The sequence below is a fragment of the Hyla sarda genome, chromosome 7, assembly GCF_029499605.1.
Source record: "Hyla sarda isolate aHylSar1 chromosome 7, aHylSar1.hap1, whole genome shotgun sequence".
Lineage (NCBI taxonomy): Eukaryota > Metazoa > Chordata > Amphibia > Anura > Hylidae > Hyla > Hyla sarda.
This window is the reverse complement of record NC_079195.1, coordinates 198,029,340-198,045,627: the sequence shown is the minus strand read 5'-3', so window position 1 is coordinate 198,045,627 and position 16,288 is coordinate 198,029,340. Positions and strand designations below refer to the sequence as shown.

The 16,288-nt window shown below is 48.4% G+C and overlaps 1 protein-coding gene across 1 annotated transcript; it reads left to right on the top strand.

The window, feature by feature from the left end:
- The first annotated feature begins 1,463 nt into the window (after nucleotides 1–1,463).
- LOC130282992 (protein spinster homolog 1-like) lies at nucleotides 1,464–4,829 on the top strand. The gene is made up of 2 exons (XM_056532075.1): nucleotides 1,464–1,612; nucleotides 3,239–4,829. Exon 2 carries the CDS (start codon nucleotides 3,264–3,266, stop codon nucleotides 4,776–4,778), a length of 1,515 nt encoding a protein of 504 aa, XP_056388050.1. The 5' UTR covers nucleotides 1,464–1,612; nucleotides 3,239–3,263; the 3' UTR covers nucleotides 4,779–4,829.
- The last annotated feature ends 11,459 nt before the right edge of the window (nucleotides 4,830–16,288 follow it).

The following is a 16,288-nucleotide window of genomic DNA, read 5'->3' as shown; positions in this document are numbered from 1 at the left end:
CATGGTATGGGAGGTATGTAGACGATGTGGTCATCATTTGGTCGTCTGACCATCTGACCGTTGATGCATTCATGACATATATCAATAATAATCGGTTCAATCTTAAAGGGGTATTCCAGGCAAAAACTTTTACATATATATCAACTGGCTCCAGAAAGTTAAACAGATTTGTAAATTACTTCTATTAAAAATTCTTAACCCTTTCAGTACTTATGAGCTTCTGAAGTTAAGGTTGTTATTTTCTGTCTAAGTGCTCTCTGATGACACCTGTCTCGGGAAACGCCCAGTTTAGAAGAGGTTTGCTATGGGGATTTGCTTCTAAATTGGGCGTTGCCCGAGACAGGTGTTATCAGAGAGGACTTAGACCGAAAAAAACAACCTTAACTTCAGAAGGTCATAAGTACTGAAAGGATTAAGAATTTTTAATAGACTAATTTCCAAATCTGTTTAACTTTCTGGAGCCAGTTGATATATAAAAAAAAGTTTTGGCCTGGAATACCCCTTTAAGTCCCAGGATGCCCTTGGTTTTAGTGGGGTTAAAATTTCAAAAGATTAAAATATATAAACTAAGAAGACACTGTGAAGTACGGGGATATACTCGGCAGGCCTGGAGAAATATTTTTCTAAAAGATGTTTTTATGTACTTGATGTATTTCTAGGTGTATATTAATATATATATATATATATATATATATATATATATATATATATATATCAAAGAAGAAAGCAGCACTCCTAAAGCGTGAGTAGGTGCCTCCAGCTAGGGTCCGTGTCCAGGATCCTGCATACGTAGTTCCAAGGAAAATGCTGTGGCACTCAAGGTATGGTGAAAAAATGAAAACTATTTATTCATCCCAAATGTGCAAAGAGCGATGTTTCAATGGTCTCAGACCATCATTATCAAGTGGCTTGTGGCTTGGCAAGTGGCTTGATAATGATGGTGTGAGACCATTGAAACGTTGCTCTTTGCACATTTGGGATGAATAAATAGTTTTCATTTTTTCACCATACCTTGAGTGCCACAGCATTTTCCTTGGAACTACGTATGCAGAATCCTGGACACGGACCCTAGCGGGAGGCACCTACTCACGCTTGGAACTATATATATATATATATATATATATATATATATATACACACACACACAAATCAAAAATATGTTGCAGTCTCTTGTAATACCCTTTTTTATTGGACTAACAGAATTTTGTAGAGACAAGCTTTCAGGATTCCTCCCTTTATCAAGTCCAATAGACAAGGACTAATAATCAAAGGACTTGATAAATTATCAGGGAGGAATCCCAAAAGTTTGTCTCTACAAAATTCTGTTAGTCCAATAAAAAAGGTATTACAATCTGCATCACTGGACTAATACGGCTACTCACATTTACTATACAGATATACACATACCTGAAGATGGTTTAGAACCCTGTGATGTCACACATGCTTGTGATGATGTCACCGTAAGCTGTACAAGGAGGTGCGCGCCGGCTGCAGTCTCTTCAGTGTGTTTTGCATTCACAACCTGTGGTGCAAAGTGTTTGTTAGAGAGTTTCTATTTACGATAGAGAATTCAAGATTTTGACCGTTCCTTGTCTGAAGAGAGAACCACAAGGTAAGTCTCAGCCTCTTCTATTCATACATACACAGGGCTTTTTGTGTGACAGTTTTTTTATTGTTGTTGCTTTTTTCCAAAAGAAATAACAAAAGTTATATTTCTCATAGCATTGTGACAATACTTGGCTTAGGCATTAAACATAATAAAACGCACAGATAGTAACATGACCAGAGCTTTTTCTTGCAAAAGTGCTAAAATGCAATTATGCCCAAAAAAGCCCCCAAGAAAAAGAGTCCTAATTCATGAAGTTCTAAAAGATATAAGTCTATGAGAAAGATTTGGTGGAGTAGTAAAAGAATGACAGAAAGATTAGGGCAGAAATATAATAGTATATAATAGAATTCTGTGTGTACTAACAATAGAAATACTCTGGGTACTCCGAAAGGGAACATTTTCAAATCAACTAGTGGCAGAAAGTCATATAGGGGATGGATAGATCCCAATGAGGTGGGGTAGGTTCATTATTAGTAAATGTATATAGCAGGATAGCCCAATTGTATCTACAGTATGAAGTTCACATGGCCCAGTGACCATACAGCCAAGCCCTTATAATCCGCCATTACTAGAACAGATTCAGGGTTGTCAGATTTTACTAGGACCGGACAGGTTCAGGGTTATCAGATATTACTAGGACCGGACAGGTTCAGGGTTATCAGATATTACTAGGACCGGACAGGTTCAGGGTTATCAGATATTACTAGGACCGGACAGGTTCAGGGTTATCAGATATTACTAGGACCGGACAGAATCAGGGTTATCAGATATTACTAGGACCGGACAGGTTCAGGGTTATCAGATATTACTAGGACCGGACAGGTTCAGGGTTATCAGATATTACTAGGACCGGACAGGTTCAGGGTTATCAGATATTACTAGGACCGGACAGGTTCAGGGTTATCAGATATTACTAGGACCGGACAGGTTCAGGGTTATCAGATATTACTAGGACCGGACAGGTTCAGGGTTATCAGATATTACTAGGACTGGACTGGTTCAGGGTTATCAGATATTACTAGGACCGGACAGGTTCAGGGTTATCAGATATTACTAGGACCGGACAGGTTCAGGGTTATCAGATATTACTAGGACCGGACAGAATCAGGGTTATCAGATATTACTAGGACCGGACAGGTTCAGGGTTATCAGATATTACTAGGACCGGACAGGTTCAGGGTTATCAGATATTACTAGGACCGGACAGGTTCAGGGTTATCAGATATTACTAGGACCGGACAGGTTCAGGGTTATCAGATATTACTAGGACCGGACAGGTTCAGGGTTATCAGATATTACTAGGACCGGACAGGTTCAGGGTTATCAGATATTACTAGGACTGGACTGGTTCAGGGTTATCAGATATTACTAGGACCGGACAGGTTCAGGGTTATCAGATATTACTAGGACCGGACAGGTTCAGGTTATCAGACATTGGTAACCTCAGGGAAGACGTCTCCATATAAAACACTTATAGAGAAGCGTCTTCTTCTGAGGCTGCGATGGTCTTAGTGTTATCTTGTGGTTCTGTGCTGGACATTTCTGCTCTGTATGAAGGATCTATTGTATAATGACAGGAATGATGACATGTTGTCTAATGTCTTCACTTATCTCTCTCTCTCTCTCTAGTGTTTTCAGGCTCTGACCTGTGACCATGGCCTCTCCACAAGACCCATTGCTGAAGGAGGAGGAAGAAGCAATGGAGGACCATAGTGATATGGATGTAGAAAAGGGCGATATCCCTGAGAGGCAGAACCTGCCATCTCTAAGCGTGATGTCCACCGCACGTTCCATCATCACCGTAGTGATCCTCGCCTTTGTTAATTTGCTCATCTATGCAAATCGCTCCAGCGTGGCGGGGGTGCTGCCTTATATACAGAAAGCATATGACACCAATGCTAGTCTGTCTGGCTTATTGAATACATTGTTCATTGGAAGCTACGTGCTGGTCGCACCAATTGCCGGATATTTGGGCGACCACTGTAATAAGAAATATACTGTTTGCGCAGGAGTCATCGTTTGGCTGAGCATGACACTTACCCTGTCATTCATCCCTGACGGGTACTTCCTGCTCTTCCTGCTGACGAGTGGACTGGTTGGAGCCGGAGAGGCGACTTTCTGCACCATCGCCCCCTCAATCATTGCAGACCTTTTTACAAGTGACCAGCGGACCCGCATGCTGAACGTGTTTTACTCCGTCATACCTGTAGGCTGCGGACTAGGATACATCATCGGGCCCAAAGTGACTGATGCAGCAAGGGGCGATTGGCACTGGGCATTTCGGGTCACCCCTGGCCTGGGCCTCATAGCTGTGGCTTTGATGATTTTGGTCACAAAGGAGCTTCCAAGAACGACTTCAAACGGGAAGAAGAACAACAAATCCCAGAAGTTTGCCAAATGGGCGACAGATCTGAAAAAACTATTTAAAAATCGAAGCTTCATGTTAACCACCATGGGATCGACGGCTGTATCCTTCATAGTGGGAGCCATAGGTGTATGGGGTCCGTCATACCTGACCCACGCACGAACACTCCTACAAGAGAAGGACCCTTGCCGTGCTGAACCGTGTGACTATCACGACATCCTAATATTTGGTGTGGTTACAGTCGTTTCCGGCATTCTGGGAGTTGTAGCAGGGACGGAGATAAGTAAAAGATATCGCAAATCCAACCCACGGGCGGACCCGCTTGTGTGTGGATGCGCGATGATGCTCTCCGCCCCTTTTCTTCTGTTGGTATTGACTTTTGGCAACATCAGCCTCGTTGCCACCAACATCTTCATCTTCATCGGAGAGACGCTTCTGTCAGTAAATTTCACCCTCATATCTGACATTATACTAAAAGTAGTAACTCCGTGGAGGAGATCTTCAGCCCTGGCCGTGCAGATGACAATCTATCACCTCCTAGGTGACGCCGGCAGCCCGTACCTCATCGGCCTGATATCTGACACCTACGAACGAGGATATGCCAAATCCCCTCTTCTGAAATACCGCAGCCTGGAGTATGCCCTCATGACCTGCACCATAATGGCAGTCATCGGAGGGGCCTTCTTCATGGCCACGGCCCTATTTATAGAGAGGGACGAAAAAGAAGCAAAGATGGAATCAGAACCTCCGTCATCCTCCTCCTCCTCACTGCTTCCTGCCGATGAGGACCGCGCTCCAGACTGAGGAAAAGTCATTGCTTACCTTTATCTCGTTTACTTCATTAAAAAAAATTAAGAAAAGAAATAACTGCATTTGTTCTATGTTCCACTTTACCCCTTATTCTCTACCCAGGGGCGGACACAGACAGCAGAGGGCCCTTGTGCAAAGAATTTTCCTGTGCCCCCCCCCCAAAAAAAACATCAATTGTTCAGCACCCCCCCTCCATGTGTCACTTACTCAGGTGGACCCCCATATGTCACTTGCTGTATAAGTTTCTAATTATTTATTAAGGCCTCCCATATGCCGCAGCTCATTCAAGCCCCCCACATTAGGTAGCATAGATTCCCAACATTAGGTAGCATAGTTTCCTCACATTAGGTAGCATAGTTTCCCCCCATTAGGTAGCATAGATTCCCTACATTAGGTAGCAGTTTCCCCACATTAGGTAGCATAGTTTGCCCACATTAGGTAGCATAGTTTCCCCCACATTAGGTAGCATAGTTTCCCCACAATAGGTAGCACAGATTCCCCACATTAGGTAACATAGTTTCCCCACATTAGGTAGCACAGATTCCCCACATTAGGTAACATAGTTTCCCCACATTAGGTGACATAGTTTCCCCACATTAGGTAGCATAGTTTGCCCACATTAGGTAGCATAGTTTCCCCACATTAGGTAGCATAGTTTCCCCTCAATAGGTAGCACAGATTCCCCACATTAGGTAACATAGTTTCCCCACATTAGGTAGCACAGATTCCCCACATTAGGTAACATAGTTTCCCCACATTAGGTAACATAGTTTCCCCACATTAGGTAGCATAGTTTGCCCACATTAGGTAGCACAGATTCCCCACATTAGGTAACATAGTTTTCCCACATTAGGTAGCATAGTTTCCCCACATTAGGTAGCATAGTTTCTCCACATTAGGTAGCACAGATTCCCCACATTAGGTAGCACAGATTCCCCACATTAGGTAACATAGTTTCCCCACATTAGGTAACATAGTTTCCCCACATTAGGTAGCCATAGCCCCCCCAAACACGCAGACAGACACAGACACACACAGAGACACACTTACCTGCCCTGCACAGCGCTTCTCCTCTCCGGCAGCGGCCTGACGAATGACGTCACTGACGTCCTCCTGAGCGGGTCTGCAGAAGTACGTCACTTGTGCGACGTCCCTTGTCAGACCCCGGTCGGCCGGAGGCAGACTCACAGTCTAAAGTGCCCGCTGCGCTATTATACCCCGCAGCTGCTTTAGAACAGTGAGCAACGGCGGCACCAATCCTACCATGAACCTACTAGGCACAAAAAAAAAAGGGGGCAGCAAAATGCCGCCCCTGAAAAGTGCCACCAGGGACTTATGGTCCCACCGGGTCCCATGGTAGGGCCCACTAGAGGCGGCTCTAGACTTTGTGAGGCCTTAGGCGAAACTTGAACATGAGGCCCTGCTTTATTTTCTGCTGAAATCACATGGTGGTCCGGCTGTGAGATGGTTATACTGTGACATCACTGTGTATTATCCCTGTACTGTGACATCACTGTGTATTATCTCTGTACTGTGCCATCACTCTGTGTATTATCCCTGTAATGTGACATCACTGTGTATTAACTCTGTACTGTGCCATCATTGTGTATTATCCCTGTACTGTTGTTACGCCGAGCGCTCCGGGTCCCCGCTCCTCCCCGGAGCGCTCGCTTCACCTCCTCCGCTGCAGCGCCCCGGTCACGTCCTCTGACCCGGGGCGCTGCGATCCTGCTGCTAGCCGGGATGCGATTCGCGATGCGGGTAGCGCCCGCTCGCGATGCGCACCCCGGCTCTCCTACCTGACTCGCTCCCCGTCTGTTCTGTCCCGGCGCGCGCGGCCCCGCTCCCTAGGGCGCGCGCGCGCCGGGTCTCTGCGATTTAAAGGGCCACTGCGCCGCTGATTGGCGCAGTGGTTCCAATTAGAGTATCACCTGTGCACTCCCTATATTACCTCACTTCCCTTGCACTCCCTTGCCGGATCTTGTTGCCTTAGTGCCAGTGAAAGCGTTCCTTGTGTGTCCCTTGCCAGTGTTTCCAGACCTTCTGCCGTTGCCCCTGACTACGATCCTTGCTGCCTGCCCCGACCTTCTGCTACGTCCGACCTTGCTTCTGCCTACTCCCTTGTACCGCGCCTATCTTCAGCAGCCAGAGAGGTGAGCCGTTGCTAGTGGATACGACCTGGTCACTACCGCCGCAGCAAGACCATCCCGCTTTGCGGCGGGCTCTGGTGAAAACCAGTAGTGGCTTAGAACCGGTCCACTAGCACGGTCCACGCCAATCCCTCTCTGGCACAGAGGGTCCACTACCTGCCAGCCGGCATCGTGACAGTAGATCCGGCCATGGATCCCGCTGAAGTTCCTCTGCCAGTTGTCGCTGACCTCACCACGGTGGTCGCCCAGCAGTCACAACAGATTGCGCAACAAGGCCAACAGCTGTCTCAACTGACCGTTATGCTACAACAGTTGCTACCACAGCTTCAGCAGTCATCTCCTCCGCCAGCTCCTGCACCTCCTCCGCAGCGAGTGGCCGCTCCTGGGATACGCTTATCCTTGCCGGATAAGTTTGATGGGGACTCTAAGTTTTGCCGTGGCTTCCTTTCCCAATGTTCCCTGCATCTGGAGATGATGTCGGACCTGTTTCCCACTGAAAGGTCTAAGGTGGCTTTCGTAGTCAGTCTTCTGTCCGGAAAAGCCCTGTCATGGGCCACACCGCTCTGGGACCGCAATGACCCCGTCACTGCCTCAGTACACTCCTTCTTCTCGGAAATCCGAAGTGTCTTTGAGGAACCTGCCCGAGCCTCTTCTGCTGAGACTGCCCTGTTGAACCTGGTCCAGGGTAATTCTTCCGTTGGCGAGTATGCCGTACAATTCCGTACACTTGCTTCAGAATTGTCCTGGAATAATGAGGCCCTCTGCGCGACCTTCAAAAAAGGCCTATCCAGCAACATTAAAGATGTTCTGGCCGCACGAGAAATTCCTGCTAATCTACATGAACTTATTCACCTAGCCACTCGCATTGACATGCGTTTTTCTGAAAGGCGTCAGGAACTCCGCCAAGATATGGACTCTGTTCGCACGAGGCGTTTCGTCTCCTCGGCTCCTCTCTCCTCTGGTCCCCTGCAATCTGTTCCTGTGCCTCCCGCCGTGGAGGCTATGCAGGTCGACCGGTCTCGCCTGACACCTCAAGAGAGGACACGACGCCGTATGGAGAACCTCTGCCTGTACTGTGCTAGTACCGAACACTTCCTGAGGGATTGTCCTATCCGTCCTCCCCGCCTGGAAAGACGTACGCTGACTCCGCACAAAGGTGAGACAGTCCTTGATGTCTACTCCGCTTCTCCACGTCTTACTGTGCCTGTGCGGATGTCTGCTTCTGCCTTCTCCTTCTCTACAGTGGCCTTCTTGGACTCTGGTTCTGCAGGAAATTTTATTTTGGCCTCCCTCGTCAACAGGTTCAACATCCCAGTGACCAGTCTCGCCAGACCCCTCTACATCAATTGTGTAAATAATGAAAGATTGGACTGTACCATACGTTTCCGCACGGAGCCCCTTCTTATGAGCATCGGATCTCATCATGAGAGGATTGAACTTTTGGTCCTCCCCAATTGCACCTCGGAGATTCTCCTTGGACTTCCCTGGCTTCAACTTCATTCCCCAACCCTGGATTGGTCCACTGGGGAGATCAAGAGTTGGGGGTCCTCTTGTTCCAAGAACTGTCTAAAACCGGTTCCCAGTAACCCTTGCCGTAACTCTGTGGTTCCTCCAGTAACCGGTCTCCCCAAGGCCTATATGGACTTCGCGGATGTTTTCTGCAAAAAACAAGCTGAGACTCTACCTCCTCACAGGCCTTATGATTGCCCTATCGACCTCCTCCCGGGTACTACTCCACCCCGGGGCAGAATTTATCCTCTCTCTGCCCCAGAGACTCTTGCCATGTCCGAATACGTCCAGGAGAATCTAAAAAGGGGCTTTATCCGTAAATCCTCCTCTCCTGCCGGAGCCGGATTTTTCTTTGTCTCCAAAAAAGATGGCTCCCTACGTCCTTGCATTGACTACCGCGGTCTTAATAAAATCACGGTTAAGAACCGCTACCCCTTACCCCTCATCTCTGAACTCTTTGATCGCCTCCAAGGTGCCCACATCTTCACTAAATTGGACTTAAGAGGCGCCTATAACCTCATCCGCATCAGAGAGGGGGACGAGTGGAAAACGGCATTTAACACCAGAGATGGACACTTTGAGTATCTGGTCATGCCCTTTGGACTGTGCAATGCCCCTGCCGTCTTCCAAGACTTTGTCAATGAAATTTTTCGTGATCTATTATACTCCTGTGTTGTGGTATATCTGGACGATATCCTAATTTTTTCTGCCAATCTAGAGGAACACCGCCGGCATGTCCGTATGGTTCTTCAGAGACTTCGTGACAACCAACTCTATGCCAAAATTGAGAAATGTCTGTTTGAATGCCAATCTCTTCCTTTTCTAGGATATTTGGTCTCTGGCCAGGGACTACAGATGGATCCAGACAAACTCTCTGCCGTCTTAAATTGGCCACGCCCCTCCGGACTCCGTGCTATCCAACGCTTTTTGGGGTTCGCCAATTATTACAGGCAATTTATTCCACATTTTTCTACCATTGTGGCTCCTATCGTGGCTTTAACCAAGAAAAATGCTGATCCCAAGTCCTGGCCTCCTCAAGCAGAAGACTCCTTTAAACAACTCAAGTCTGCCTTTTCTTCGGCTCCCGTGCTCTCCAGACCTGACCCTTCCAAACCCTTCCTATTGGAGGTTGATGCCTCCTCAGTAGGAGCTGGAGCTGTTCTTCTACAAAAAAATCCTTCCGGGCATGCTGTCACTTGTGGTTTTTTCTCTAGGACCTTCTCTCCAGCGGAGAGGAACTACTCCATCGGGGATCGAGAACTTCTAGCCATTAAATTAGCACTTGAGGAATGGAGGCATCTGCTGGAGGGATCAAGATTTCCTGTTATTATCTACACCGACCACAAGAACCTCTCCTACCTCCAGTCGGCCCAACGGCTGAATCCTCGCCAGGCCCGGTGGTCTCTGTTCTTTGCCCGATTTAATTTTGAGATTCACTTTCGTCCTGCCGATAAGAACATTAGAGCCGATGCTCTCTCTCGTTCCTCGGATGCCTCAGAAGTTGATCTCCCTCCGCAACACATCATTCCACCTGACTGCCTGATCTCCACTTCTCCTGCCTCCATCAGACAGACTCCTCCAGGAAAGACCTTTGTTTCTCCACGCCAACGCCTCGGAATCCTCAAATGGGGTCACTCCTCCCATCTCGCAGGTCATGTGGGCATCAAGAAATCTGTGCAACTCATCTCCCGCTTCTATTGGTGGCCAACTCTGGAGACGGATGTTGGGGACTTTGTGCGAGCCTGCACTATCTGTGCCCGGGATAAGACTCCTCGCCAGAAGCCCGCTGGTTTTCTTCATCCTCTGCCTGTCCCCGAACAGCCTTGGTCTCTGATTGGTATGGATTTTATTACTGATTTACCCCCTTCCCGTGGCAACACCGTTATTTGGGTGGTCGTTGATCGATTCTCCAAAATGGCACATTTCATTCCTCTTCCTGGTCTTCCTTCTGCGCCTCAGTTGGCTAAACAATTTTTTGTACACATTTTTCGTCTTCACGGGTTGCCTACGCAGATTGTCTCGGATAGAGGGGTCCAATTCGTGTCTAAATTCTGGAGAGCTCTCTGTAAACAACTCAAGATTAAATTAAATTTTTCCTCTGCATATCATCCCCAGTCCAATGGACAAGTAGAAAGAATTAACCAGATCCTGGGTGATTATTTGCGACATTTTGTTTCCTCCCGCCAGGATGACTGGGCAGATCTCCTTCCATGGGCCGAATTCTCGTATAACTTCAGGGTCTCTGAATCTTCCTCCAAATCCCCATTTTTCGTGGTGTACGGCCGTCACCCTCTTCCCCCCCTCCCTACCCCCTTGCCCTCTGGTCTGCCCGCTGTGGATGAAATTTCTCGTGACCTTTCCATTATATGGAGAGAGACCCAAAATTCTCTCTTACAGGCTTCTTCACGCATGAAGAGGTTCGCGGATAAGAAAAGAAGAGCTCCCCCCGTTTTTTCCCCTGGAGACAAGGTATGGCTCTCCGCTAAATATGTCCGCTTCCGTGTCCCTAGCTACAAGTTGGGACCACGCTATCTTGGTCCTTTCAAAATTCTGTGTCAAATTAATCCTGTCTCTTATAAACTTCTTCTTCCTCCTTCTCTTCGTATCCCTAATGCCTTTCACGTCTCTCTTCTCAAACCACTCATCCTCAACCGTTTTTCTCCCAAATCTGTTCCTCCCACTCCTGTTTCCGGCTCCTCGGACGTCTTCTCGGTCAAGGAGATTTTGGCTGCCAAAAAGGTCAGAGGAAAAAATTTTTTTTTAGTAGACTGGGAGGGTTGTGGTCCTGAAGAGAGATCCTGGGAACCTGAGGACAACATCCTTGACAAAAGTCTGCTCCTCAGGTTCTCAGGCTCCAAGAAGAGGGGGAGACCCAAGGGGGGGGGTACTGTTACGCCGAGCGCTCCGGGTCCCCGCTCCTCCCCGGAGCGCTCGCTTCACCTCCTCCGCTGCAGCGCCCCGGTCACGTCCTCTGACCCGGGGCGCTGCGATCCTGCTGCTAGCCGGGATGCGATTCGCGATGCGGGTAGCGCCCGCTCGCGATGCGCACCCCGGCTCTCCTACCTGACTCGCTCCCCGTCTGTTCTGTCCCGGCGCGCGCGGCCCCGCTCCCTAGGGCGCGCGCGCGCCGGGTCTCTGCGATTTAAAGGGCCACTGCGCCGCTGATTGGCGCAGTGGTTCCAATTAGAGTATCACCTGTGCACTCCCTATATTACCTCACTTCCCTTGCACTCCCTTGCCGGATCTTGTTGCCTTAGTGCCAGTGAAAGCGTTCCTTGTGTGTCCCTTGCCAGTGTTTCCAGACCTTCTGCCGTTGCCCCTGACTACGATCCTTGCTGCCTGCCCCGACCTTCTGCTACGTCCGACCTTGCTTCTGCCTACTCCCTTGTACCGCGCCTATCTTCAGCAGCCAGAGAGGTGAGCCGTTGCTAGTGGATACGACCTGGTCACTACCGCCGCAGCAAGACCATCCCGCTTTGCGGCGGGCTCTGGTGAAAACCAGTAGTGGCTTAGAACCGGTCCACTAGCACGGTCCACGCCAATCCCTCTCTGGCACAGAGGGTCCACTACCTGCCAGCCGGCATCGTGACAACTGTGACATCACTGTGTATTATCTCTGTACTGTGCCATCACTCTGTGTATTAATCCTGTACTGTGACATCACTGTGTGCATTATCCCTGTATTGTGACATCACTGTGTATTATCCCTGTACTGTGACATCACTGTGTATTATCCCTGTACTATGACATCACTGTGGGTATTATCCCTGTACTGTGACATCACTGTGTATTATCTCTGTACTGTGCCATCACTCTGTGTATTATCCCTGTAATGTGACATCACTGTGTATTAACTCTGTACTGTGACATCACTCTGTGTATTATCCCTGTACTGTGACATCACTGTGTGTATTATCCCTGTACTGTGACATCACTGTGTATTATCCCTGTACTGTGACATCACTGTGGGTATTATCCCTGTACTGTGACATCACTGTGTATTATCTCTGTACTGTGCCATCACTCTGTGTATTATCCCTGTACTGTGACATCACTGTGTATTATCTCTGTACTGTGTCATCACTCTGTGTATTATCCCTGTACTATGACATCACTGTGTATATTATCCCTCCCTGTACTGTGACATCACTGTGTGTATTATCTCTGTACTGTGACATCACTGTGTATTATCCCTGTACTGTGACATCGCTGTGTGTATTATCTCTGTACTGTGACATCACTGTGTATTCTCCCTGTACTGTGACCTCACTGTGTATATTATCCCTGTACTGTGACATCACTGTGTATTATCCCTGTACTGTGAGCTCACTGTGTATATTATCCCTGTACTGTAACATCACTGTGTGTATTATCCCTGTACTGTGACATCACTGTGTATATTATCCCTGTACTGTGACATCACTGTGTGTATTATCCCTGTACTGTGACCTCACTGTGTGTATTATCCCTGTACTGTGACATCACTGTGTATTATCCCTGTACTGTGACATCACTGTGTGTATTATCTCTGTACTGTGATATCACTGTGTGTATTATCCCTGTACTGTGACATCACTCTGTATATTATCCCTGTACTGTGACATCACTCTGTATATTATCCCTGTACTGTGACATCACTCTGTATATTATCCCTGAACTGTGACATCACTGTGTATTATTCCTGTACTGTGACATCACTGTGTATTATTCCTGTACTGTGACATCACTGTGTATTATTCCTGTACTGTGACATCACTGTGTGTATTATTTCTGTAATGTGACATCACTGTGTATTAACTGTGTATTGCAACAGCTGGAGGCACCCTGGTTGGGAAACACTTATCTAATGGCTCTATGTGTGATATTGTCTGCGGAGTTGTGTATCTAATCCCCCTATAGATACACAGATACTGGTTGTTGAGTCCCTTTATTTAATGCTATAATGTGTGATACTGTATGCTATACTTGTGTAAGAAGATTACATGAGGAGGAGGTTTGTTACAGTGTGTCACTCCAGTAGTAAGGAGATTACATGAGGCGGAGGTTTGTTACAGTGTATCACCCCAGTAGTAAGGAGATTATATTAGGAGGAGGTTTGTTACAGTGTGTCACCCCAGTTCTAAGGAGATTACATGAGGAGGTTTGTTACAGTGTGTCACTCCAGTAGTAAGGAGATTTCATGAGGAGGAGGTTTGTTACTGTGTGTCACCCCAGTAGTAAGGAGATTAAATGAGGAGTGGGTTTGTTACAGTGTGTCACCCCAGTAGTAAGGAGATTACATTATGAGGAGGTTTGTTACAGTGTGTCACCCCAGTAGCAAGGAGATTACATGAGGAGGAGGTTTGTTACAGTGTGTCACCCCAGTAGTACGGAGATTACATGAGAAGGACGTTTGTTACAGTCTGTCACCCCAGTAGTAAGGAGATTACATGAGGAGGACGTTTGTTACAGTGTGTCACCCCAGTAGTAAGGAGATTACATGAGGAGGGGGTTTGTAACAGTGTGTCACCCCAGTAGTAAGGATATTACATAAGGAGGATGTTTGTTACAGTGTGTAACCCCAGTAGTAAGGAGATTATATGAGGAGGAGGTTTGTTAGAGTGTGTCACCCCAGTAGTAAGGAGATTACATGAGGAGGGGGTTTGTTACAGTGTGTCACTCCAGTAGTAAGGAGATGACATTAGGAGGATGTTTGTTACAGTGTGTAACCCCAGTAGTAAGGAGATCACATGAGGAGTGAGTTTGTTACAGTGCGTCATCCCAGTAGTAAGGAGATTAAATGAGGAAGGGGTTTGTTACAGTGTGTCAGCCCAGTAGTAAGGTGGGGCAAGTAAAAGGGCGGAGCCAGTGGGCGGGGTCAAGGGGGCGGCAAAATTCACTTTCGCCTAGGGCGGCAAAAATCCTTGCACCAGCCCTGAGCGGGCTGCACAGGTGGCCCGCATAGGCCGCCTGGTGCCGACGATAAATACGGCCCTGGGTGGTCAGCTGCCTGGGAGAGGCACTTTGAGTTCCGGCCTGGCGCACTGCTGCGCTCAGACGTGAGGTCACGTCACCGTGGGGGTGACGTGACCGCACGTCTAAGCGCAGCAGCGCAACGTCGGAGTTCACTGTACCACCGATCAGTGCGCCCGCCACCCTAGCTGCTCTCTCTCTTGTGGAGAGCTATACTGCACCTAATGTGGGGGAACTATACTGCACCTAATGTGGGGGAACTATACTGCCAGCCTAATGTGGGGAAACTATACTGCACCTAATGTGGGGGGGGGGGACTATACTGCACCTAATGTGGGGGGAACTATACTGCACCTAATGTGGGGGGAACTATACTGCACCTAATGTGGGGGGGGAACTATACTGCACCTAATGTGAGGAACTATACTGCACCTAATGTGGGGAACTATACTGCACCTAATGTGGGGGACTATACTGCACCTAATGTGGGGGAACTATACTGCCAGCCTAATGTGGGGAATTATACTGAACCTAATGTGGGGGGGAACTATACTGCACCTAATGTGGGGGGAACTATACTGCACCTAATGTGGGGAACTATACTGCACCTAATGTGGGGAAACTAATATGCTTTAAAATGCATGATTTTACCTTTTATGAGCAAGAAAATGACCACGTGCTGGTATAATGACGCAACACTATGGGGCTGGTATGTAATTTTTTCCAGGGCTGGTTTTCACACCCAGTACGGCCCTGATGGAGGGCGTATGGATACGCCATCGCATCCCGGTACTTAAGGACTGAGGGTGCATTTCCGATCATTGCTACTCGCTGGGCGGTGATCGGACCAGGATGACTGCTGAAATCATTCAGCAGGCATCCCGTGCCAATGCTCAGGGGGGTCCTGAGACCCTCCCATGTCGGCGCAATTCTCCAGTGAGCTCACACTGGCGATTTGCGGCTATTCCGGGTCATATGGGTCTACGGTGACCCAGAAAATAAGGGGAATCGGGGTTGTCCAAGACACCAGCGATCCCCCTGAAGGGATAGGAATGAGGTGGCAGGGGTTCAACCCCTCCTATCCCTGCTATTGGTCGTCTAGAAGCGACGACCAATAGCAGATCGGGGGCGAGGGGGGGTTAACTTTCGGTTTATCCGTTCTGCCCACCCACAATAGGTGGGGCAAACCGGGGAAACCGAAGGGGACCGGTGCCGAAGATCCACTTACCCATTGGCGGCGGCAGAGGCGACCATCGGCGCCAGAAGAGGACGGCGATGCGGCTCCCTGGATCCTACGGAAGTCGGCAAGTTGCCTAGCAACATCTGGAGGGCTACAGTTTGAGACCACTATATAGTGGTCTCTAAACTGTAGCCCTCCAGATGTTGCAAAACTACAACTCCCAGCATGCCCAGACAGCTGTTTGTGGGCATTCTGGGATTTGTAGTTTTGCAACAGCTGGAGGGCTACAGTTCGGAGATCACTGTGCAGTGGTCTCTAAACTGTGGCCCTCTAGATGTTGCAAAAGTGTAAATCCCAGCATGCCCAAACAGCTGTCTCAGCATGCTGGGAGTTGTAGTTGCGTACCTCCAGCTGTTGCATAACTACATCTCCCAGCATGCCCTTTGGCGATCAATACATGTTGGGAGTTGTAGTTTTGCAACAGCTGGAGGCACACTGATTGGAAAATACTGAGTTAGGTAACAGAACCTAACTGAAGGTTTTCCAACCAGTGTGCCTCCAGCCAGGGCTGCCATCAGGGGGGTACAGCCAGTACCCCAGTAAGGGGCCCGAGCTCCCAAGGAGGCCCGGCCCCGCTGCACCCCCCTGCAGTGGCTGGAGGACACATACAGATCAGCCACTGTGTCAGCCTGTCAGAACTCAGGACCTGCGCA

Excerpts from the sequence above, each read along its gene's own strand:
- LOC130282992 (XM_056532075.1), top strand. The coding sequence starts at position 3,264 with ATGGCCTCTCCACAAGACCCATTGCTGAAGGAGGAGGAAGAAGCAATG.